The sequence below is a fragment of the Candoia aspera genome, chromosome 1 (genome assembly GCF_035149785.1).
Source record: "Candoia aspera isolate rCanAsp1 chromosome 1, rCanAsp1.hap2, whole genome shotgun sequence".
Lineage (NCBI taxonomy): Eukaryota > Metazoa > Chordata > Lepidosauria > Squamata > Boidae > Candoia > Candoia aspera.
This window is the reverse complement of record NC_086153.1, coordinates 84,792,765-84,816,533: the sequence shown is the minus strand read 5'-3', so window position 1 is coordinate 84,816,533 and position 23,769 is coordinate 84,792,765. Positions and strand designations below refer to the sequence as shown.

At 36.8% G+C, this 23,769-nt stretch overlaps 1 protein-coding gene across 1 annotated transcript in view; it reads right to left on the bottom strand.

Annotated features, from left to right (window-relative positions):
• Nucleotides 1-23,769, bottom strand: part of SYNE1 (spectrin repeat containing nuclear envelope protein 1) — a 313,009-nt gene that overhangs the window by 18,495 nt on the left and 270,745 nt on the right. The window contains exons 129-137 of the mRNA XM_063293716.1: nt 22,009-22,171; nt 12,857-13,044; nt 11,768-11,918; nt 9,032-9,214; nt 8,682-8,819; nt 6,290-6,481; nt 4,945-5,275; nt 1,787-1,855; nt 176-318 (exon numbers count right to left, since the gene is read on the bottom strand). Of these exons, the coding sequence (XP_063149786.1) occupies nt 176-318; nt 1,787-1,855; nt 4,945-5,275; nt 6,290-6,481; nt 8,682-8,819; nt 9,032-9,214; nt 11,768-11,918; nt 12,857-13,044; nt 22,009-22,171 (1,558 nt within the window). The remainder of the gene's footprint in view (nt 1-175; nt 319-1,786; nt 1,856-4,944; nt 5,276-6,289; nt 6,482-8,681; nt 8,820-9,031; nt 9,215-11,767; nt 11,919-12,856; nt 13,045-22,008; nt 22,172-23,769) is intronic.

Here is a 23,769-nt window from a genome sequence, read left to right as displayed (position 1 = left end):
CCTCATAGTTTGCATGTTTCAAAACGGGCTTGTGGCCTGTGACAGCTTAAGCCACTATTAATTTGTAAGGACCACAGCACTTCACATTCTTTTTATGGGTAGAGGTTACCATTCTGTACATGAAGAAGTTTAATTTTACCCCTAGCCACTAGGTGGCAATGCTCACAGTACTTACATATCCTCTGTAGCTAGAATCTAGCTCAGGCCCTGTTGGTGTTTTACTGCGGATTATATTCTCGGTTTGCTGTATTTGGAAACGACTAGTGTCTAAAGCCTTGTCTAGCTGCCGCATGTGCGTTTCCAAGGAACCTGGTTCTCCTGCAGTAAATATACAAATGAGATGTTACCAACTCAAGCACTACAACATCTCAGACTGATAAAATGGAGAGTGGTGTTAATTAGGTTAGGAAGCATGACAAAGGTTGACTGAACAGCTTGTTTGTGACAAATCAAATTTGTAAGTAATTTGCAAATGGGTCAGTAACTGAGGACAAGTGATTTTTTTTTTAGCAGAAATATGCACTGTTGATCAAGGCAATTCATTTTTAGAAATAGCTCTATATTCTACTTGTATTATTGCATCTTCAGACATTACCAAGTATCTGTGGTATTCTCACTAGGCAAATATGGAGAGAGTTTGGGAAAAAAAACTACATTCTGTTTTCCTTTCAAATAATTTCATATATCCTACATTTTGCCTCAGGCTGTACTTGTATATCCCAGATGAACACAAATGACTACTTTTGGATGAATTACAAAAGAATACAGAAATTAGAGTGATCCTTCATTTTCTTCCAAATTCAGAGTTATAACTCTCAAGCTTCCTTAAGTCTATTCCTAGTTTTCTAGCAATGCAAGGAAAACAGTATCTCCAAAACCTGGAATTTGGGGTTTTATACGTCTCTATTTTATAGGATTTTTTTAAAGCAGAAAACTGAACTGCAAAGCAACAAAAATGACCACAGGATATATTTTTGCTATTAAAAAAAAGATGCAACACCCTCCTTCATTATAGTCATGTTCAGCAATATTTGGAAAATATTCAGCATTCATATTTCATGCTTAAAAAAACTCCTATAGGATAAAATCCAGTTACATCCACCTCTCAGCATGGTAGAAATTGTTGGTGGCACCAAATCCCTCACTTCCGATGCAAGTTCCAAATAAAAACAGTGAAACCAAAGAACAGAGGAATAGATCTGATGTCTGTTAGTAGAACATGAATGAGGGAGGAGGACTTGTCAGAGCAGAGATCAGCCTGTGCAATGTGTGATGCCATCCAATATTTTCAAACTACACAAGAGGATCACATAGTACAGAGAGGGGAAGCCAGCCTGGCACTGTATTCTTCTGTAACTCTTTCAGTTCCACCCCCATAAAACTTACTGGCTCTGCAAAGCCTCCCTTATTATAGTACAGCACAATAGATTTGTACTGTTGGTGATCCACAGATATTAGTTATTTCTTATCTGAAGCTAATACAATATACTGATGCAATTTCTTTTCCCCAGCTCAGATACTATGAAACAGGGATGTTAACACTATTACTCTGTATTATACTTGAAAAAAAGAGACCTCAAATTTTGCTAATTTGCCAAATATCCAACTAGAAACAACAATATTTTACAAGGTACTTTTTGTGTGAGAAAATGTTCTTTCAAGGTGCTGGTGCTTCTGAGTGAATTAGAGTGATTGGTTAAATAATGAATAAAGCAGCAGATGTGTTAAGAAGGCTCTACTATAGATATTTTAGGATTAGAGCAATTTTAGGCTTTTCAATGCCTACCACAGACATTTCTGAGAGCATTTTCAGTAAGTTTTACATAGGCCTCAGGGCTCTCAGGAATCACTATATCTGGAAAGATAAAACACAGCCATTGGTTGCTTAGCAATAATTACTGAAAGGAATCTATGAATTTCCAAAGATAGAATAAACTACCAAGCTAACTTTATTCCACATATTGTTTAGACAAAGAGAATTGAAATTAATCATAGTGTCCCCTGAGAAATCTTCAAGAATCCAAGCAACTCAGTTAAACTGCAGAGAATGGTCTATATTCAATACTTCGTTGCTACTATACAAGAGAAATCAGTGATGAAATAGATTTTCCGTCCCATCCACAGATGCCAGAGCTCTTTTCTAGTCCGTCCTACATGTTTAGGGGACTCCAGAGCACAGCGAACAAAAACATGGGTGGTATAAAGAGGCAGTGTAAGGGTAACCCCTTGATGCAAAATATATTCCTACATAATAGTGGAGGTGCTTCAAGTAAACAGAAATCCAAATTTCAGTGTACTCGCAAGTTAGAACCTATTCCATAATTTCATACCTGGAGTATAGTGTAAGAAAATACCATGGTCAGATGCAAATTACCACATATGTACATTCCATGATGTTTAATCCTTTCAAATTAATTTTTTTTTCTAAGAACTAGTTACATACTTCTAACTTTTACAATTGGTCATCTGTGCCATTATATACATGGGCATTGCCACATACACATGCCTTTCTTGACATAATGGTCAGAGAGACTCTGACCAGAGTTCCATCTATATCTTATATGTAGCCTTGGTAGCCTTCTGGAAGTCCCTCAAAACATGGCTCTATCAACAGGCTTGGGGATCTCAGGGAAATGGAGAACTGGTAAGATGGCTACATTTTCTGGAACACTGAAAATGCTCTCTTCTAGTCTTTTTTAAAAAATAGTATCTATGTCTTTACTGTGCAGTTTTTAATGTTTGTTTTTTATTGTATGCTGCCCAGAGTCACATTTGTGAGATGGGCAGCTATATAAATGTGAGGGATAAACAGACAAACATACATACATACATACATACATACATATATATGCATATGTGTGGGTATAATCTATGCATGGTAGAAATTGGTAAGTTTCTGGTAAACTAGTCAGAGATAAGGCTGAGCCAGGGTGGGCAGGGCCATCAGGATGTGACTATGATGCAGTGGGTGCCATCAAGACTAATTTTTTAATACTTGGATCAGAAGCTGATTGGAAGGAAAGAGGCAGAACAGTCAATTCTGTTGACCTGTTCCACAGGTAAAGAACTTCATCACCTAAGAATCTGCTGTAAGTATTTTATTTTTATTTGATTTATACTCTGAACTACTACTCTGGCAAGCATTAGAGCTACTCATTGTCCCCAACAGGGGAAAGGGCTTCCTCATGTCAGGAGATGGGCAGTTGGTTGGTTGCATACAGAATGGTTTACCCATGTCTTCTTGAAGCACGCTGACATCATTGGGATTAATAATGGCATTAAGCTGGTACTGTGGATGGAATCAAATATGAGATCCTGAAAGGGTTCTCTTTCAGTCTTGATCTCAAGACCCAAGCATTTTGCTATAACTGTGAACTGCTTGGTATATAATCTCCTGTACTCCCTGGAGAGAGCAAGGCTTACTTGCCAGCCTTAGTATCCACTGAGTATGTGGCTGAATTTCTTATGAAATTAAGAAGAAATGTCACATTCAAAGTCTTTGTTTCCTGAGGAACAGTAGCTAACTTCTGATGAGGTCTTGACAGTTAGGTGTGGCATAATTGTTAGATAAGGGAGCTGGTGCTGCTTATCACTCAGGGCCTGGATTTGAATGCCTTCCTGAGTAGAATGATACTGTGTCCATCCCATGGAGGGGAGGAAGAACTGCCTGGAGTAGTGAAGCTAAGAATCTTGACACTAGAAAGAAGATCCATGTAGGAGGCTTACAAATCAATTTGATTGGAGACTCCTGCTACTGCTTGGGTACCTGCTTAATAAACCCCTAACAATGTGGATAGGATCCAACGATTGCAAAACAAATTAAGCAGAGTAAATGTTAGTATGAAGGCAGCATTACTGCTGCAATGCTGGATTTTTAGAAAGTGTGTTTTCTTGTCATGGCAACGTGACAAGGAAAACCTAAAACAAAAACAAAAACTCTTGCTATGGAGTTTGAGGAGAAACTGAGGGGATAATGGAAAGCACACCTATGTATATATGTCACACAGTGGCAGCATTCCTGCCAAAAGTTCCTTTCAGCACTCAGTATTCCATGGAGAGCATCACAGATACACAGAAATCCCTATGTGTGATTCAGAGAATACACCAAAGAGTTTTAGATTGCATTTCTATGTGCATTTGGAAGGAAACCTTACTGAAATCTCTAGCATTTATTTCTGGGTAACTGGAGATAGGATCGAACATATTTTCTCATACTTTTCCATTCTTCCATAGGATCAGAAACTGACTTTTTAAAAGATGCTGTGTTACCTACATTGTGTTTTTATTCTTCAGGACCAATCAATCGAACTAGGTAAGTTTAGCCTACTCCTACAAATCAAAAAACAGTTATTTATTCCTGTGGATCTAAATTTCAGATCCCAATGATGTCAGGTATCCATCTTCTATAATATTTTCTGAATGTATAGTAGCATCCATTAGTCAGAGTGCACTGAGGAGTATCTGGGTTGGACTACCACATGTTAAACCAGTCATATAAATGACATTGCTTCAAACACATGTCAGAGTGGGCTTGCTGCATTGGGAGACGACAAGATTCTCTTTACTAATTCACATATGGGAGACAACAAAGAACCATAATTCCCAAATACATACAATAAATAAGAACAATGATAACTACAGGTTCAGTTATTTTATCCAAGCTGAATGTTTACTTGGGATGTGTCTTCTCTCCTTTTCCCTACAATTATTAAGACCAATTGTGCCCTGTCATCTAATAAATCCATTTTGATCTATCCCACTAGTACCTTCTGTGCCAGTTGGAGAATATTAGTAAAGATTTTCAAAGCCAGAAGCGGCCCTGTAACCTTACATCAAACACCATGAGCATAAAGATTGGTTGAAGGGAGATGATCTTATTTAAAGGGCTTCCTCATGTCAGGAGATGGGCATACAGAGAAATAACAGAGTGTTGATAGATTTTACCTGCTAGACTTGTAGCTCCTTGAAGATAAAAGTCTTTGTCCTCCCGCCCCTCTTCTTCAGAATGCAGTGCTCTTGAAACTGCTGTCTCCAGGTCACGGCTCAAGTCATAGTCATGATCCCATTCCAAGGGAATGGAATCTACACTAGCTGGAGTATCCCGCCCTGACCTTTCACTTCGGAGAGGCTGGGGAAGGGACAGCGAGAGGATGGAGGAAGGATGTGGGGAAAGAACGCTGTCTGCTGATTTGTCATGCCAGTGCATGTCAGAAAGATCTGCTGATTCATCCAGATCCACTTCACGATCAGATAACTCATGCTCATCATCTGTGAGCTAGAAGGAGACATTAAACAATAATGAATACTTTTCACAAGGAGCCATTCTGCTACTTGCTAGGTCAAGAAGACAAAAGTGTCACTGCATAACATCCATTCTCTCAAGATTAAAAGAAGTTGAAAGACATAAGTTGGAAAAGCACTAGCAATTTTTATTTCACATGTTGCATTTCATCATTTTACCAATTACTTTAGGTTGTTTTCCAGATCTTTCTTCCAGACTTCATTTTGCAGGACCACTTGGAAGATTGAAAAAAATGCCTCAATGTAAAAATGTTTATTTCCTCACAGAAACCCGGGGAAGATTCAGAATCAATGGTTAGTTCAGATCTTACATCTACATGAAACTTTAAAGTAGAATCTTTTAGTTGAGAGGTGAGTGGCTTTTTTTTTTTTTGCAGTGTTACTTTTGAGTAGTGGCTGGAGGCCTTTAAAGAACAAGATGAAAGTCTAAGAGACTTAATTCATCTGTTTTGCATCCCAACCACAAAATATTGCTCTACTCAAATTGTAGTTTCACTGTCAAATTTCAGCAGTGTAATTTAGAGATGCTCTAGGGCAAGCCTGCACAACATACAGCCCTTGGGCTGCATGCTGCCCATCAAGCAGCCTTGTGTGGCCCACTGTCGTTTTTTAAAAAGTCAATAAATTCACTGCTGTCAAATATCACCACCTCCTGGACAGACATGCTGTCCAATGCCTCCAAGCCTCACTGATGCCTCCAGCTCCAGGGCAGCCACTGCTTTGATAGCCACCAAACAGCTGATCAGTATTCCTTTGTGGCCCACAATTATTTTCAATTTATCAATGTGGCCCTTTCTTCTCTACAATTGGTGCAGGCCTGCTCTAGTGGCTGCAAAAAATGGGATTTGAGGGGCTGCACTTAGGTAATAAGTTATCCAAATCTGCCATAACTCTGTACAAGAACATTGAACAAGAGCACAAAGAATCTATGATGAAGTCTAAAAATTACGGAATGTGTAAATATTGATGTAGAAAAGTTAACACTTACCGGAAGACGAATTAGTTTTTTGTGGTATCTTTCCACTCGGCCAAAGACCTCATGGCAATAACGTCGCAGCTCATCCAGCTCTTCCTCAATGACAGCTGCATCTAAAGGCTCACTCTTTTCTAATAGTTGCTCCCCCTGGGTAATGATTAGCTCAATTTTGTTGTTGTTCAGTGAGATCTCCTGTTGAAAAGCCTGAAAAACATTATGTGTAATTTATTATACAGGGTATAGGAAAAGTCAGGCCCCATAGGCCAATCACTATGTTTCATTAATTAATATTTTTTTCCAAAGGTCATGTGTCATATAAGTCAGGAAGTGTTTAGAAGAAAATGGCAACCTGTGTATTAATGTAATTTATATAATGAATTGTCTATGAAGCCTGACTTTGTCTATGGGGCTGACCTTTGGTACATGATGTATATTTCTGGTACATGTAACCAATAAATGGTTTATTTTATCTCTAGCAAAGATTTCTACAGCCACTCCTCATTTAGTGGCTACCTCATTTAGTGACTGTTTGCAAATACAACACTAGTTAAAAAAATTCCGAACCAATGCACGCAGTTACGACCAAATTTCACATGCCTGACAACAATGCATGCTGGAGTGAGAGTAACACTTGTGTAACTGTACAAGAGAACTTTATCTAAATGAGACGGCAGCAACCAGTGATCTTCGCAGCATCTCTCTCTCTTAGCCACATGTTCGCTTAGTGACCACTTCACTTCCGATTTAAGGAATGGATTGCGATCGCTAAATGAGGAGAGGGTGTATTATGGATACTGAACAGAGTAAGAAAAAAGCTGGCCAGGAAGTTGATTATCCTTATAATGACCCCAAATTTTGCTCAATGCCTGGAGTCTATATTGACACAACTATAAACGTAAAGATTCCATAAAGTTAACCAATTACCAGCTTGAAAAGAATAAATGCATTTTGCGAAGTGTACTTCATAGAGCAGTTTTCAGTCATGACACCTTTAGGCAGTAGTGCAAAGGATATAATTTTATAACAGGTGGCAATTTTTGCTTTGCAAGGATTTTTACCTGATTCTAGCCATTTACTAATGTTTCTTTCATAATAAAGGAATCACTCACCTAAAACCTGGAATCAAAGTCTCCTTATACCACAGAGAGGCTATCTCAAAATGGGAGTTTTACTCCCATTAGGCTCAGACAGCATGGGCAATAGCAAGTAATGGTTGGAATTGTAGTGTGTGTGTGCATGTGCGTGTGTGTATGGAATTTACCTTAATTATTTTAAATTGTACAGCTAATGGAAAAGAGTGAAAAATGCATTCAGGAATGTGTTTTATGAATAACAACAACAACAAAGTCATTTGAGGCAAAAGACTTGAAACTGGCAAATTCCTGCTTTACTTTACATTTTATACCATATGTTTGTCACGTCATGACAAACATATGGTATAAAATGATTAGGAGGATGAGTTGGGGTGGGGGAAGCAATGGGCGAGGAAAGGATTCTCACTTGCTCATCACGCCTTCTCTAAGTTTTGCAGTTATTTGGCTACAAACCTATATTTGATACTCAGTGTTTAATTCACTCCCCAGAGAAACAGTCTTGCACAGAAATGCAGATTATTTGAGAACCGCTTTGATCTTTCAGGTAACAGCATCAGCTTCAGTAGCTATGCAAAATATATTACTATGATTGATTTATTGCAATTATTTTTTATCTTTCTTTCAGGATATGAATCATCCCAAAATAGTTTCTAAGCAAAACAAACAATTATAATCAAAAGACAAGAATATTATTTAAAACGAACATGCTTCTAAAAGCTCCTGAGGAATCTTGTAGCGATGCCCTTGTGGTTGTCTCCTGCCTATCCTCTTCTTCACAAGGCAGATGGTGGGGATGGGTTGGGACAAAAAAATGAAAGAGTCCAGCTGGGTAGGCTTCTTTCTTTCTAAAATACTACTTTGGGGCATAGGATTTGAGGAGAAGAACGTGTGTGTTAGGATGATACCTGACCCTCCAAAAGTTGCTGAGATTCACCCTGGACAATTTTTCTCCTCAAAACCTAGTAGGGAAAACTAAGGCAGTCACTGATTTCAGTCCCGTTCGCTGAATGGTACTTGCTGTAAGTACAGCTTGTTTTAGCCTATTATTTATCTATCTATCTATCTATCTATCTATCTGTCATATTTATATAGCTGCATGTCTCACAAAAAAGCAACTCTAAGCGGTGCTATTGTATTATTCATACAACATTATTATTGTATGAATCCCTGCTTATGGTGTGTGATGAATTTTAAAACTTACTATTTTCCCCTTCATACATATTACGTTGCATAAAAAGGTATACAGTAGTTAATGATAAGAACTGCTATGCTTTTTATTATTGGGGCCCTCTAGATTTGTATTTCTGTACCTTGAGTTGCTTTATCTTTGCTTGAACATCACACTCTGAGAAATGTTCAATGTTGGTGAGCTGTAAGTCCATTTCTGTAAGCCAGACCAAAATGCTGTCACGTGCTGTCTCAAATTCTTCACGCTGGCCAATGAAATGCTACAAAAAGGAAGACATAGGATAACTACTTAATCAGAACTATTCAACTTTTTCACATCAGTACATATCTTTACACATATAAAACAAAGTGAGACAAAATCCAAACATATCAGTTACAGTATAAGGGAGAGAGAAACTGCCATTCTTAAAATTGTCCCTTCAACTGCAGAAACATATGTCACTATAATAAATGAAGGAAACTGTAGGAATACTTTAAGCCTGCGGAGGATGGAGATCACTCGTTTTTGCAAATTGTCCCATCTCTGGTTTCCTTCGTGGACCATCAACTTGAGGCTGCCAGCAGAATCGGTGCGATTTTCTCTGGCCAAGCGGCGGTACTGTTTGTTAATCAGTTCTAGCTGAGTCAAACTTTCTTGTACTTGTCGCTGAAAAGCCTACAAAATGAGGAGCAACAAAATAACCCTTTTGAATTTGGTCCTATAATCACAATTCTTGGTTTGGATTTTTTTCTTGTATCTGGTAACAATTCTATCAAAGAGAAATTATCATCAAGGCTTTTACATCCTATTTATAACCCCTGTCATACTGGAGGGGAAGAGGTGGGCTTTGTTTACATAAAAGCTGTACTAAAGCTTGCTACTGGAAGGATCTTTTCCCTATGCCAACATGGCTAAATGTTTCATGTTGCCAGTTCTTTTCTTGAGATATTAAGAACTACTTGTAATATATGAAATCTCTGTGCTGTGGTACACCAACTATTGTCAAACTGTGAACTTTTTAAAAAGTAAGGTACACATTTATACTCAGGATGAAGCAGGACAAGTTTCTAAACCATGGCATTTCCGGAGCATGCAGGCACTGGGCAACAGCATCACAACAATACCCTTATACAAAAATGTTTAACCTTGCCTTTATATTCCTCTACTCTATTTATGGCAAAGTGCTAATACAATTAAAATAATGGAATGGATTTCTTAGAACTACAGAATAAAAGACAAGCAGGTTGCAGTCAAGGACAGAAGAGAGCTATGTAATCTGAAGCAGCAAATATCCTCCAAGGATTCTTCTCATAAATGATAAACTTAATTTAAATGTCAGTGCAGAATATGGATAGGTGGGGAGTTTAAGTAAGATAGGCATTATATTATTGAAGAATTATATGAAGAATTCAGTTGGACAACCATAATAAAAACTCAGTAAAATAAATCCAGAAAAACAAATCCACCTGGTTGAATCAGTAAGAAAAACTGAAGATTTTAAACAGGGAGGCTTATGTTGAGTCAACCACATTTGTAGTTTCATCTGTTATTAACATTTGTCCAGAGGAATGACAGCTGGAATGTTTTCTACCATCTTAACAATGATGTACTTCTATACTGATATTCTAGTTTGTTCAATTGGCAAAAGAGCAAACTCTTTTAAATCTGCATCACATTTCAAATAAAACCTAATATTGCAGTTATTTTGGAGAAATGCAAGGCTTAAATCTGATAATTCTTTTGCTCTTGTAAATGACTACAGTAATTTCCCCCATTAAGCTTAGCTAAAGCATCTGGGTAAGGAAGATAAATCTATGCTTTAAAGGAAGATAAATAGATGTCTTAAAAATCCTCATGCCATATGCAAAAAAGTAATGCTCTCTTGTCTATAAAAACCATGTAGACAATGAAATTTCAGGAATGCAGCTTTTCTTGCATCAGATGCATTGAAATGTTCCTCTTCATAAACTTTTAAGTGAGCTTTCTTTTACCTCCACTCACCCTAAATACTTATTCTATAATGTCTACAGTAGCATGTAGAAATTATAGACAAGTTAAAAGCAAAGTAAAAATATCTTTGAACAACTTTTTTTTTAAATAGGCACAATCTTTTGCCTGCAGTAAGCACACAATTTAGGAGCCTAAGTGGATAGAAAATTGAAATGCATTTGGATAAAAGAAAATGAAGCATAATACACAGAAAAAGCCCACAGTGGAACACAGCTTTAATAACTAATAAAATATACTTGGTTGAATTTTATTTAGTAAATTGCATGATTCTTCAGTAAGTAAAAAGGAAATGAAATGAATGAAATGGAAAGTAAGGAACGTTTTTCATCCAAGAAATAGACTGACTCATATAAATAGACTTTTGGATATTAGTGATTGCAAAACTAAGTCCTATGAAAACAGGATGGCAGTGGTTTGAAATAATTAAATTGGGAAGAAAAGGATGGAAGATAGTTTCAAAATTGAAAAGTCAATAAAATAGAAAAAGGGTTAGTAAGAATGAGTTCTGGTCTAGGCTATTATCTTTACACTGAAATAGAAAACAGAGAAGGTATTCATCTGTAAAATTTTTCTCTGTTTTGGATAGTAGCAGCAAGCCTTCTGATATTCTCCTGCATTTTCTTCCCTGGCGGTCACAAGGATAGTTTGCATTATACCTATCAGCCCTGGCTGACACAGCTGCTACTTCATTCTCCTCTGGCTCAACTGAAAGAAAGGAAGAGGTGGGAAAAGCTTTCATTTTCAGCTGGCATTATGTTTTTTTCTGGGCAGAATGAGCCAGAGAAGGAAACTAAAAAAACAAAACAAAAACAACAACCCAACAATAACAAACTGCAGGTACTTTCTTTATTGCTACTGCTAGAAAAAGCCAATCTGCTGTTCTCTTGGGATGAAATGATTACCTGTTCAACACTGATTGCACCATCTGAAGATAAGAGCTATGGGGCATAGGCCAGCTAAATCACAGTTGACTATGGCCTTACAATGGCCAATGCATATGAATCAAGTGTGCTAATTCATTTTAATTACAGTTTAGGACAGAGTGGACAATCTATAATCTACTTTTGTGGTTTCAAATTCCATTTCTCCAAGACTGAAGCTAGAAATTGATTATTCACTAAAATGAAATTACTAGAGTATGATGTGCTTTAATAGGGTAGAACAAATTTGCTTCTGTGATAGCATCAGAAGAGATTATATTCAAACAGAACAAGTCACCTCAAATTTCTTTAGTTCTTCCTTAGCAACTGTATACAACACACCAGAAGAACTAGGGAAAGCAGCTGTCCTTTCAGAAATTTTCAGCCAATCTTCAAAACGAGAATAATCATCCAAAAACTTTTGCCACAGTCTCCAAGTCTCTTCAATTCTGAAACAAAGATAAAAAACAGGATAGGCTGAATTTCACCTTAATTATTATTTGATATCTCATCTAGTTACCAACTGCAACAAGGAAATCATGTTGCATACTTGAGCATGCCCAAGCAAGCAAAAATGTATTGAACAATAACTGGCTTTTAACCAAGCTTGACAGTAGTTTTGATTCACAAGCAACATAAATCATTGGCTGAATCCAGCCTGAGCTGGAATAAAGTGGCTATGGGTTGTTCTTTTCCCCCTCTTAAAATATCGCAAATCCTTATTTGAAATCATGCAATTATTTTGAGCTTTTTAACACCGCACTATAAAGAAAGAGCTGAGCAGAAAAGTTTCAGGACTGCACAACCTAGAGCTGCTTATATTAAGAAGTTTAAAAAAAAGTACAAGCACACATACTGCATTAACAAATAGGTGTATCTATCATGCCCTACTGAATACAAACCATATCGGGAAGCAGAGCATTGAACTATAAATCACCAGCATGCCAAAAATGGTTAAGGTGAACTATCAACTGATTAACACCCTAAAACACATAATTTCCATATGATTGTAGAAGTCTGTCTTTAACCTAGTTAGCCTATCCTCCTAATACTATTTCTGTTGCCTGAGAATCACTCTCCAAGGTTTAGAACACTAACAGCTATTTCTGAGATGTTGAGATTGTATCTGGAAACTTTTGTATATGGAGCACGTCTTCTAGATCTTCATCTTTGCATTAGATAATTCAGTCATGAGACTCTTTAGCTAAAGTTTATCTCTCACTGCAGAATCTGTATGGAAAGAAGTCTGATCCATACGGAAGCCACATGCTGCTCTAGGGACTACCTACAGTATGTAGCTTATATTAATAGGTGTTTAAAAACTGGCCAGATTTCATCCCTTTCTAAGAAATCCAGAGAATCATCTAAAATTTGGCCAAATACTGACTTGAGTCGCCTCTCCATTGACATGGCACAAATATTCCGCCATCTTCGATCCAAGTTCCGTGTGGCCTGCTGAATGGAATCACACTCTGTTTCAGTAGCACAAGCATCACAATCGTGGAGAAGGACTTCGCAGAGATTAAGGACAGATGCGACCCCAGTGCTATGCTTTTCTATGTCTCTTTGAAGTTCCTGTAAGTCAACAGACAAACCTGTAAATGTCTTAGGCAAAACTGGAATTAATTAATAATACTATACATACCCTAAACAAGCAAGGCAAAATTGAAATACAAACAAAGGAAGATAAAAAGCTACTTGGTGGGTTATAAAAATCCCAAATTGTTCCATGACTGAGATTTTTAATTAAGTGGATATACTTAAAAGTAAGCTCTAATGCAATCACTACACACACACACACACACACACAATCACTCCAACAGATACTTCTGTTTTTCTAATGAAGTGACTTATGTATTAGACATAATAAGACAAAAAGAGTGCATATATGGTCTGCATTCATAACTTTGCTATTGGGGAGTCTAAAGTGGGCACTTTTTTCCTTTTTGAAATTTGATCTTGAATATATCCATTAGATCTTTGCACCTAATAAAGGTTTATTCCACATACAGAAATCTTTGTCTTTTTCACTACTAAAATCTATAATGATGTTCCTCGTAAAATCAACTGAACTGAATATCCAAGAAAAGCATTTTTCAAATGTAAAGCAGCTGAACAGAAACTCTGACATTTCCCTGGAACTTGTTGATTTAAGAATTAGGTCTGGCTTCTTCAGCATTTATAGTAACTTCCCCAATTTCTCCCAGTTAGGTCAAAATTGTTGTGAAGGTCTAAGATTCAAGTGTATTCTAACAAATAATAACCCCTTAACAGCTAAGCAATGTATACATATTAGTATAAGTACTCTCATTTAAATTACAGATGTTCATATTTTTTGTTAAGAAAAATTTAGTTCTGTCAGTCTAGGAAATATACTAATTGAAATCAATGAAGTATTGTTGCTACACATCTTCAGGTAATTTCAGTGAGTCTAATACTAGCACCGCTGATTATATCTTAGTAGCAATTTGCCAACTGCATAGGCAGCTTGCCTATTTCTGGTCCCATTCCTGGTTTGGTGTTGATTTTTAAAACCCTGAATGGCATGGGGGAAGAGGGTTTCAAGGAATGCCTTCTTTGTGACATACATGCCCAAACAGCCCTGGCTGGGGTGATGGGATTTGTAGATAAATGTTGTGTTAGAGAAGGCAGCGCTATACTATTAAGCTCTTTGTCATAATGTACTTCTTCAAATTGTTTGCAGTTAACTCCACATTTGTGTCATGTTTCCAACTATATGCTTTATTTCTTTTGCTTCATTCAGTATTGCAGACATCAAACAGGGAAAATGGGATCATTTCCTTTTTATGAAAGAACAGTACATGGAGCATGTGAACACAGAGTGAGAAATGTTCATGCACTGGCTCTCTTAAAAAATTAAGTTGCTGTACACATGACATTCAAAGATGGGCTAGGCAGCCTTTGGTGCAAGAACACATTTGGAATTCCAAGAACTCAGTAGATGCATGACCTTGCAAAATATCTGCCATAGATGGTTATGATGTTGTTCAGCCTCTTTCAATTGTCCATGACCCAATGAACATCAGTTCACCAGGATTGTCGGTAACTGCTTCTCTGAATCTTTGTAAACTCATGTTGGCAATGACAGTATCGAGCCACCTTGTCTATTAGGGTGTTTGTACAGTTATGCTTTATATTTTAATTAACTCTTCTTTGTACCTTCTTCTCCAGTAGATCTTTGCCTTGTCTTTTATCATGCTTACCTTGGCAGGAAAGATTCCCTTGACTTCTGTAATTACCTTAAATAAATTTATTATTCCTTTGATTTGACTGTCATCCTGAGTTTCTTTTTACTGCTTATTTAAATAGATTTTCTTGTCTCTTCTTGGTCTTTGGAAGAGTTTAGTTCCAGAAATTTTCTTCTCTCTGTATTGTCTTTTGCTTTCTGCCTTTCTTAGTCAATTTTCAATGTATCAATAGGTATTTTACCTTCTTATGAAAGTTGTACTTTCTAGTATTTTTGTTTACTTCGTCTTTAATGATTTTGTGAATTTCAATCTAGAATTCTTCAGACACTCTCTTTATCGGATCAAATAAAATCCATTTCAATTCTCTACCTTTACAACAACATAAGCAGATGGAACATTACTGAGATTGTATCTTGTTGATGACTCAGTTTATTAAGCTGAAATTTTGCAAGACATTCATGATTGAGCCACAGTTAACATAGAGCTAATAGAGCTACGCCAACTTGGTTGCAAATCATAAAGTCAATTTGGTTTTAGTGTTGTTTATCCAGCAATGCCCATGTGTAGAATTTTTTAGGTTGCTTGAAAAACGTATTTGCTATAATCACTGAATTTGTTTCACACCTGTTTGTCTCCTACTTCATCTGTATACCAAGACAAAATTATTCCACAATTTTACTTCAACTTCAGTCTTCCAATAATCTATAATGAGTATGACATCTGATGTTGGTGTTGTATCAACAAGGTGTTGCAAATCATCATAGAACAGTTCAACTTCTGCTTCCTTGTATCCCTGTGCCCTGCACTTGACTTGAGATTATTCTATCATTTGGTGGATGTATTCATAAATGCTGGGAAAGGTGGAGGGAAAGAGAAGAAGTGGATGATCACAGCAAGGTAGATAGTTTCAGTTACAGTAGCAATGATCACACCATTGTAATAGCTGAAGAACAGCTTAGGAACAGATCATCATGGAGAACATCTACCTGTGTAGTTGCTAAGAGTCAGCAATAACTTTATGGCAATCAATCAATCAATCAATCAATCAGTCAGTGTCAGTCAATCAATCAATCCATAAATGATGTTGACATCTTTTGTTAGAAACAATGGCTATGTTATTTCTTCTATGATTTTCTTATCCACAATATAAGAGATTATGGTTCTTTGCTGTGAAGTGACCCATCCAGTTTGCTAATTCCCAGAATATCAATGTTCACTCTTGACATTGCTGCTCCGATAACATCAAGGTTGACTTGGTTCATTGCTTTGACATTCCCTGTAAAACTGTTTACAACATCAAATGTTCATTTTGCCTGTGAGCTTATCAGCAGTGGACATCCTTTCACCGTTAGTCCAGATGCATAATGAGCATAAGTGCTATGCCTGTGTGCCCTCTGCTCTTCCCCAGCAACTTGTTGAATACGTTCTTGCTTGGGGGCCTCATATTTCAATATCATGTTAACATATCCATTTGGTTTTCCTAGGAGGGTACTGCAGGGGGTGACATTTCCTTCTCTAGTGAATAATATTTATCCTTCATCAGGGGTTACCTGCTTGGAAAGTGCACTCCTAACAGTATAGCTCATGGGTTCTTGATTAAAAAAAAGGATGGGGGTGCCAGCAGGAAACCAGAGGGTGAAGGATGTTTAGAGAGAAAACAGTGACTATTTTACTGACTCCAGTTCAGGGTGATAAAAATAGAAGTTTACAATTGTGAGAGACTGTGGGTACCAGGCAGGGGCAAAAGAGTTCAGAAGCAAATTTATCCAAAGGTAAGGGCCACATTTCAAAGAAACTCTGCCTTAATTAGCTTGTTATAAGTCACCTGGGAACAGTTTTCAATATTATATTTTTCATTAGGGCATTAAAGATGCTGTTGCAATCTGTGTGGTTCATGCTTCCTGACTTTGCCAGCCATGTGAGATTGGACCACAGTTGTAAAACTTGGAAATGCACTGGATGTAATTCTCTGAAGACTAATGAAGTATTCTTTGAATAGCACTAACTGAAATAAATTTGCATTTCAGTATAATTTGATATAGACTTAGGATTAAATGTACTGCCTTTCTTGCAATTAAAAAGTAAAAAAGGAGAAAAAAGGTAGTAATTTCTATAATGCAATCTTTTAGTCCCGTAGCTTAGTGAAGTACAGCCCTTCTTTGGGACCAGTCTCACGAGAGATAAATCAAACTTTATTTGAAAAAGGAAAAGTCAGTGTTGGTAAAGATTGGTAAAGATAAATGATAGAGCTGTACCAGCCAGCGATAGCAAATTAAAAGGAAATTACCAAGGTCAATGCAGCATTCCATGCAGACTACCTGTTGACACTAGTTTGCTACTAAGTCTCTTATATGGCATTTGGAGCAGAAGTCAAATTAACACAGATAGCAAGAAGTTAAAGACAATTAATATCCTTGCATGTATCTGAGGTTTGATTTAACACAGACATCATAAACACCAAATTTATAATTTGTTCAGAGAAATAAAGACAATTAGCACCACATAGAGAAAAGAAGAAGAAATCCAATGCAAATTCCTCGCTAGACTGGTGGCCTATTTGTTCAAAGGTAACACTACCTGAAGTATCTGTTCCTCTGCATAATTCTTCCTAGATTTCCCACTTCCTGGGGATTCCAGTAAGTTAATTCTGAGGTGCTGGGGAGATGGAAAGAACCCTATTTATTCCCTAACTCTATTCACTGCTTCTGCCCAACCAAGCTTTGTTTTTAAAAACCCAAACGCTATTTCTACCAGGGGCAGAGGCTAATGTGATTCAGTATCTGACAACAAGCATCTCACCCTCATGAAGATGTGGATTCTGTGCCTGTGCCTTTCTGACACGTAGACTGGTCAAGTCTGAATATCAGAACATGCCATTTACAACCCTATCCTAAGAAATATTGACAACAGAATTTTCTCTGGGAAACATTTTGTGTGATCAATAAGTGTGTGTGTGTGTGAGTGTGCACGCGTGTGTGTGCCTTTGAGTTATTGTTGACTCCTGGTGATTGCCTGGACAAGATGTTTAAGATCCTTTTCCCATACGGTTGTTATAATGTAAGAAATTATAGGACAAACAGTGTTAAAACCAAATATTTGATAAACAGTATGTGGCTTTAAGAACCAGTAAGTCAAGAGGGATAACAATTTTATTTAAATCTGGTTTGACCTTTAAAGCATAAAGAATACTGAAAGATAATGAAGATTCACATTTAATTGAAGAGGGATTTGTTAACTGACCAGTCATTAGGGTTTCAATCTATTTCCCAAATCAGGATCAAGTACAATTTCTTAGGAAGTAATTTTTAAAAAATAGTAAATTTTGAGGTGAAGAATTTGATACTGGGGGAGATCTAGACATAAATACAAGCATCTCCCAGGGGCAGCACAGATTGTAAAATTCAGAAGAAAGTACTTGTAATACTTTCATATGTTGATACTGTTGCAGAATCAAGAACTGACTGACACTCAAGAGATCATGAATTCTCAGTCAAATGGATTCATATATTAGTCAAATAGGAATAAACTGCATTCAAGATTGGTTTACATATGGGTATCTAAATGATTAATAGACCTGATCCGGCAAGCAGTAATACCACCCACTTGTATTTGGTCATGCCCAATGATCCTAGAATTAAAACTACAACATACTGCCTTTTTACATATTTTTGTCTGTCTGCCTGTCTGTCTATCTATCTATCTGCTCAGTTTTATTTATTTGAAACGTTTGTATAGCCGCCCATGTTAAACCAAACTCTGGAAGGCTTACAACCAAGAACCAAAAAACAGGGAAAATTTTATATATTGATTGATTGATTATAAATCATCAAGTCAGTGACTGCTAGGGACAGCGTGGATAGACATTACAGATTTAACCTAATATTATTGACAACCCAGTCAATGAAAGAATCTCTGTCTTACTCCTTAACTAACTTTTTTTCCCCCAAAAGAAATAATGTAAACCAAACAGCCCTATAAGTTGGGAAGCAATGAAAGTTGTAACATGGGGGGGGGGGGAAGGAATTGCATTACACAGAGGAGTGTAATTTAAAGGAAAAAAATCATCTTTATTAGACAAATTAAATTTAGAAATGAAAGATTAGTTAGCAAAATGTAATAAAACAGGTTTCTCAAAGGTCTATAAACAGCTAGAATTAAAAAGAAAAGAATTAGGCATTCTAGAGGTTAATAAAAATTTAACACAGCTTCTATATTCAAAGCTATAATATTATGAATTTGATAACAAGAATTCTAAATTATTAGCAAGTAAGTTAAGATTAATCCCCTATCCTTCAAAATCATTTAGGACCGTGTTAGAGTACAAATGTGATTAATTAATACAGCAAGTCAGGGATAAGCGATTTGTAAAATCAATACAAGATCTTAAAAGTCAAATAATTACTAATACTAGTAATATTAACACTCAGTTTGCAATATTCTTTAAAGAATCATGTACTTCTAAAAGTCTATCAGAGGACATTAAGAATTAGATAAACTAGAATTTCCAGTGTTTCAACACAACATATTTGTGGTGGATTTCGGCATTGCCGCTAGCTTTCAGGAAGGAGGGAACGCATTCCAAGGAGATAAGAGAACTCTCAGTAGTCCGCGGGCTGTTGGTGGGAAAGCAAAGAGACTCAAGGTGGTCTGGCCCTAGAGTCTCTCAGGTTATTTGTGCTTGGGTTAGTTAGAGTAGCTTTAGTCTGGCAAGATTCTGTCTATATGGTGAGAACAATAAAGAACTAGAGTTAGAAGACACTGCGTGGTTCTTGGCCTGGTTCTGACAATATTTGATATTTAAATTAATCATTTAATCTTAATCTAAAATTATACTTCTTTTAAAGTCACAAAAAATATTCACAGGGTATTACTTCATATAGTTCTATTTCATTATTAAACACAAATTATAAATTATACTTAAAATTATTGGTTAATCATCTGAAATCAATTATAGGTACAATCATCTAAATTGTCTGGACTATATCTAGCCCTATCAGATGCTGAATATATTTCATTTTTGCAAAAGAAATTCTGTTCCTCTAAACATATGTTCCCTAGATATATGGAAAGCCTTTATTTGCCTAGGATTATTTATAAAATAGTTGAGTATAAGTAAAAATCAATTAATTATGACTCAAAGGAATTTATTGTGAAAGAGGTAACAGAGATGTTCCTCCTTCGCCTTTCACTGTTTGATTTAGTTATTGAAATGTTAGCAGTTGTATTATGTTTGTATGATCAAATCCAGGGGATTAATACAAGGGGCAAAAATTACCTAGCAAGTTTATTTGCTGATGATATGATTATCTGTAATGCAACACCCTTTTTACAGTTAATTAAAGAAGAACTTCAAAAATTTCCACACGCTCTGTCTCTCTATATACATATATATATATACAGTATATACACAGTACTTTCGACATTTTTGCTTAAACTTCTTCCAACAGATAGTCCTGAAGAAATTCTTACTAGTTGGCAAAACCAAATTTTATTATTTTGCTTTTAATCAACATACAATAGACCAAAAATAAATAGTTTATATTTACCTCAAAATAAAGAAGGTAATGCTTAGCTTAAAATTATATTACCAAATAGCTCAGTTAGCTCATGTTATTCCTTTCATAATGGAAGACCCAACAAAACAGTGGGTATAGATGGAAAATATTCAGTTCTGGGATAAGGATTTAAACCAGTTCTTTTTGATTTTATACAGGTAATGGGATGAATATGAAGAAAGGGGTTTTCAGGACTTATTTCATGGATGAACTTCATTGACAGTATACCCAAATTTCAATCAAGACAGAGCCACACAGTTGAAATTAGGGGGTGGGGCTTTATAGAGTAAAAGATTTTTATAAAAACTCAGTACCTTACAATCTAGAGCAAGCTGAACAATACTTAGACCATAAAGTGATATGGCTTTTATGGTGCCAGATCAATTCAATATTGTGAAATAGTGAAGTGACGAAGACTGGAAATAGACATCAATATAATTCTGAAAAATTAATGTTACTGTTTTCCATATAAGCCAAAACATAACATATTTTTGAAATAATTATGGCAAGTATACTATATGGCTACAAGAAATGTGGGATCCAGATTTAGATGCCATGTCTCAATGGCAGAATGTGGGACTCTTATCAGCATCTGAATAGAAAATATAGGCTTAAGCTCTTTTATTGGTGGTATAAAACTCCAATAAGAATCTCAAAAATAACTTGTTAATATTCAGTGACTTGTTGAAAAGGTTGTACTGAAGAGAACATTCTTTCAGCTTTTTAAAGAAATGTCATATATATAACTAAACAGAAGATTGAGTTTTTTTCCAGTTAGGTTTACTACCTGTATCTGATGGTCAGAACACAACATTGCAAAATAGAAAAAACTCATCTAATTTCTACTTTCAGCAGCCAAATTAATTCATGCTAACCATTGAAAGTATCTGGATAACATCTCAATGGCAAGATGCTATGATACAATCTGGTCTGTAGCACTGCTTGACAAAGTTATTGATCAAATCCACTGCTTTGACAGTGTAAAGTAGCAAATTATTATTCCATGAATAATGGTGGGACATTACTGTTTATATGAAAGATTAAACATACTTGTAATAATTTGTATCAGAAATTATGGGCAAGTTTACATGTACTAGCATCATGTAAAATTTAAATTTAATCAATAAAATGTTTTAAAAACCTATCCCTTTGTTCTTGCAATTGCTTCCTTCTCGTATGACTTCATTGCTCTGCAGCTTATGCACAGGTTTTAAAGTTAAATGTTCTTTCTATATAGTTCATTCAACTCTGCATGGAAACTAATTCAAACAAAAACTTAGAAACAGCCAAAATGTGGGGTGGGGTTGGGGGGGAGGAGAAGAATAATTTGGCTTTCCCAACTACAAAGTTTCTTTTCATCTCACATAAACTTGTGAAATACTAACACAAAGATTTCATTTACATATAGGGCAGTTAACAGTGCCTCAGAGTCCACTCCCACACAATGAAAAGCCAATTACATCAGAAGCTAACATTCTGTACATAATATGGTAGCGCCTTACCTCTGGTTGCCAGGCTCAGTGAGCAGTTCCATGTTGACTGGATGTCAAGCCAGCAGAAGATTCTACCAGAATAATGCTAAAAGCATCACTTGCCTTGAAATGTAAGGGCATCTTCCTCTCGCTGCCCTCTTGTACCACAGGAAAGCAGGCCCAAACCTGCATCACATTTGGATCACCTTCACCATTATGCAATTGGAAATGTGGGTATTTCATTTTTTGGATTTTTTTTTGGTTTTGTTTTGATTGCTCTTCTACCTCACATTTTTGTTTTACCTGCTGCTCATTTAGTTTCCTTTGAATCTCCTCGGAGTCACAAGTTTCATAGACAATGGCTTTGGATAACTCTGATTCAATGTGGGCGAGCCAAGATCTCAAGATGCTCATGTTCTTATCCAATTGCTGGATTGCCACCAAGGTCTCCTTCAGCTTCTTCATCCTGTTAAAGTCACAGACAATATCATGAGCATGTTTACTCAGGAGCTCTGCATGTCTGCCTTCTTAACTGACACATTTATTCTAGCAATTTTCAGTACAGACATGGTTTTGATTTTTACAATGGAAATGAGTAACATAATCAAGTAGTTCATCTGCAGGCATAAAAATTATAAATAAATGTGCAAGTAGTATTAATGGTTAAAGAGCATTTTAGTTCAACAATGTATTGTTTACAGTAATTACTTTTAGATCATGCAAATAGGAAAAAGCTTCTTTTAATTTTTATCTAGCAATGTCTGCTTCAGATTCAATATTTGCAATGAACTGGAGAGCCAGTGTGGTGTGGTGGTTAAGATGATGGACTAGGAATGGGGACTCAAGGTCTACTTCACTCTCAGCCATGCAAACCCAGTGACTTTGTGCCACTCAATCTCTCTCTCTCAGCCCAACCTACTTGACAGAATTGCTGTCTTGAAATGTGCTTAGATATTCAATTGTCTTGAATTGTGCTTAGGTATAAGGGCATACCTGATGGACCTTTTTGGTTTTCAGAGGGCATTTGGGAAAGATCCTGAGATTGTAGTGTGCAGTTTGACTAAGGCCTTAGCCACTTCTTTGGAAGAGAGGGTGGTGATGGCCCTTGATCGGATTATGCCTGTGTGCCCTTCTCTGCATGTATATTGTGAAGGGCCCCCTAGTCCTCAGAAAAATTCTCAAAATGGTGACAGAAGACACACCTAGAGTACCACTGGAGAAGGACAAGGAGCAACTATGACTGAGAACAGGCAGAACATTTATTAAGGATTACACAGTTGCAATAAAAGTGGCAGAACATCAGAATATTTTCCACTTTATCTATGAAGTGCCATCTGACAGCCTTGTTTAAGGTCATCTGGTCCTTAGGGAGAGATGAATCAGAAAACCATCTGAAGGGTTGTTGTAAGGGTTTTTTGAGGTGTCTGTTGGATAAAGGATTTGGATTCATTCTTTATCACTCCAGCTGTGCAGGTCCTGTAAAGTTGACTAGAAGTGGTCTGGCATGTCATCTGGGAAGAGTTTGTGTTAGTCCTGAGGAATTGGAGAGGGTCCTTGGAGTTGTGAGCATGGCACTTGTATCCATGTCCCTCCCTAGTTGGTCAAGAGCTCCCAGGAGGTAATATGTGGGTGGTCCAAGAGGTGATGAATTCATCCTTGAGAGAGGTGGTGATGAATTCAATCTGTGCTTAAGGTGGTGGTGGTGTGCCCCACCTTCAAGAAGCTATTGTTGGACCAAACAGTGTTGGAAAACTTCCAACCCCTCTCCAACCTGAAGACTCCAGAATAAACCAATTATCTGAATATCTTTCAGTTGAGTTGCAGGCCTGGGCACAGTACAGAGATGGCACTGCTCATGCTTATGGATAATCTATGGCAGACCTGGGACTGATCCTCCTTGATCTCTCAGCAGCTTTGATACCATTTATCCTTCTGATCCAAAATGCAGTGGTGCAAGCTGTTATTTCTGCTTGTCTGATAAAATATGACACAGTGAGTCTGTCACTTAAATGTTCCCTCTGAGATTTGAATGGCCTCAACCCTGCCTGTCTTTCAGAAAGATTT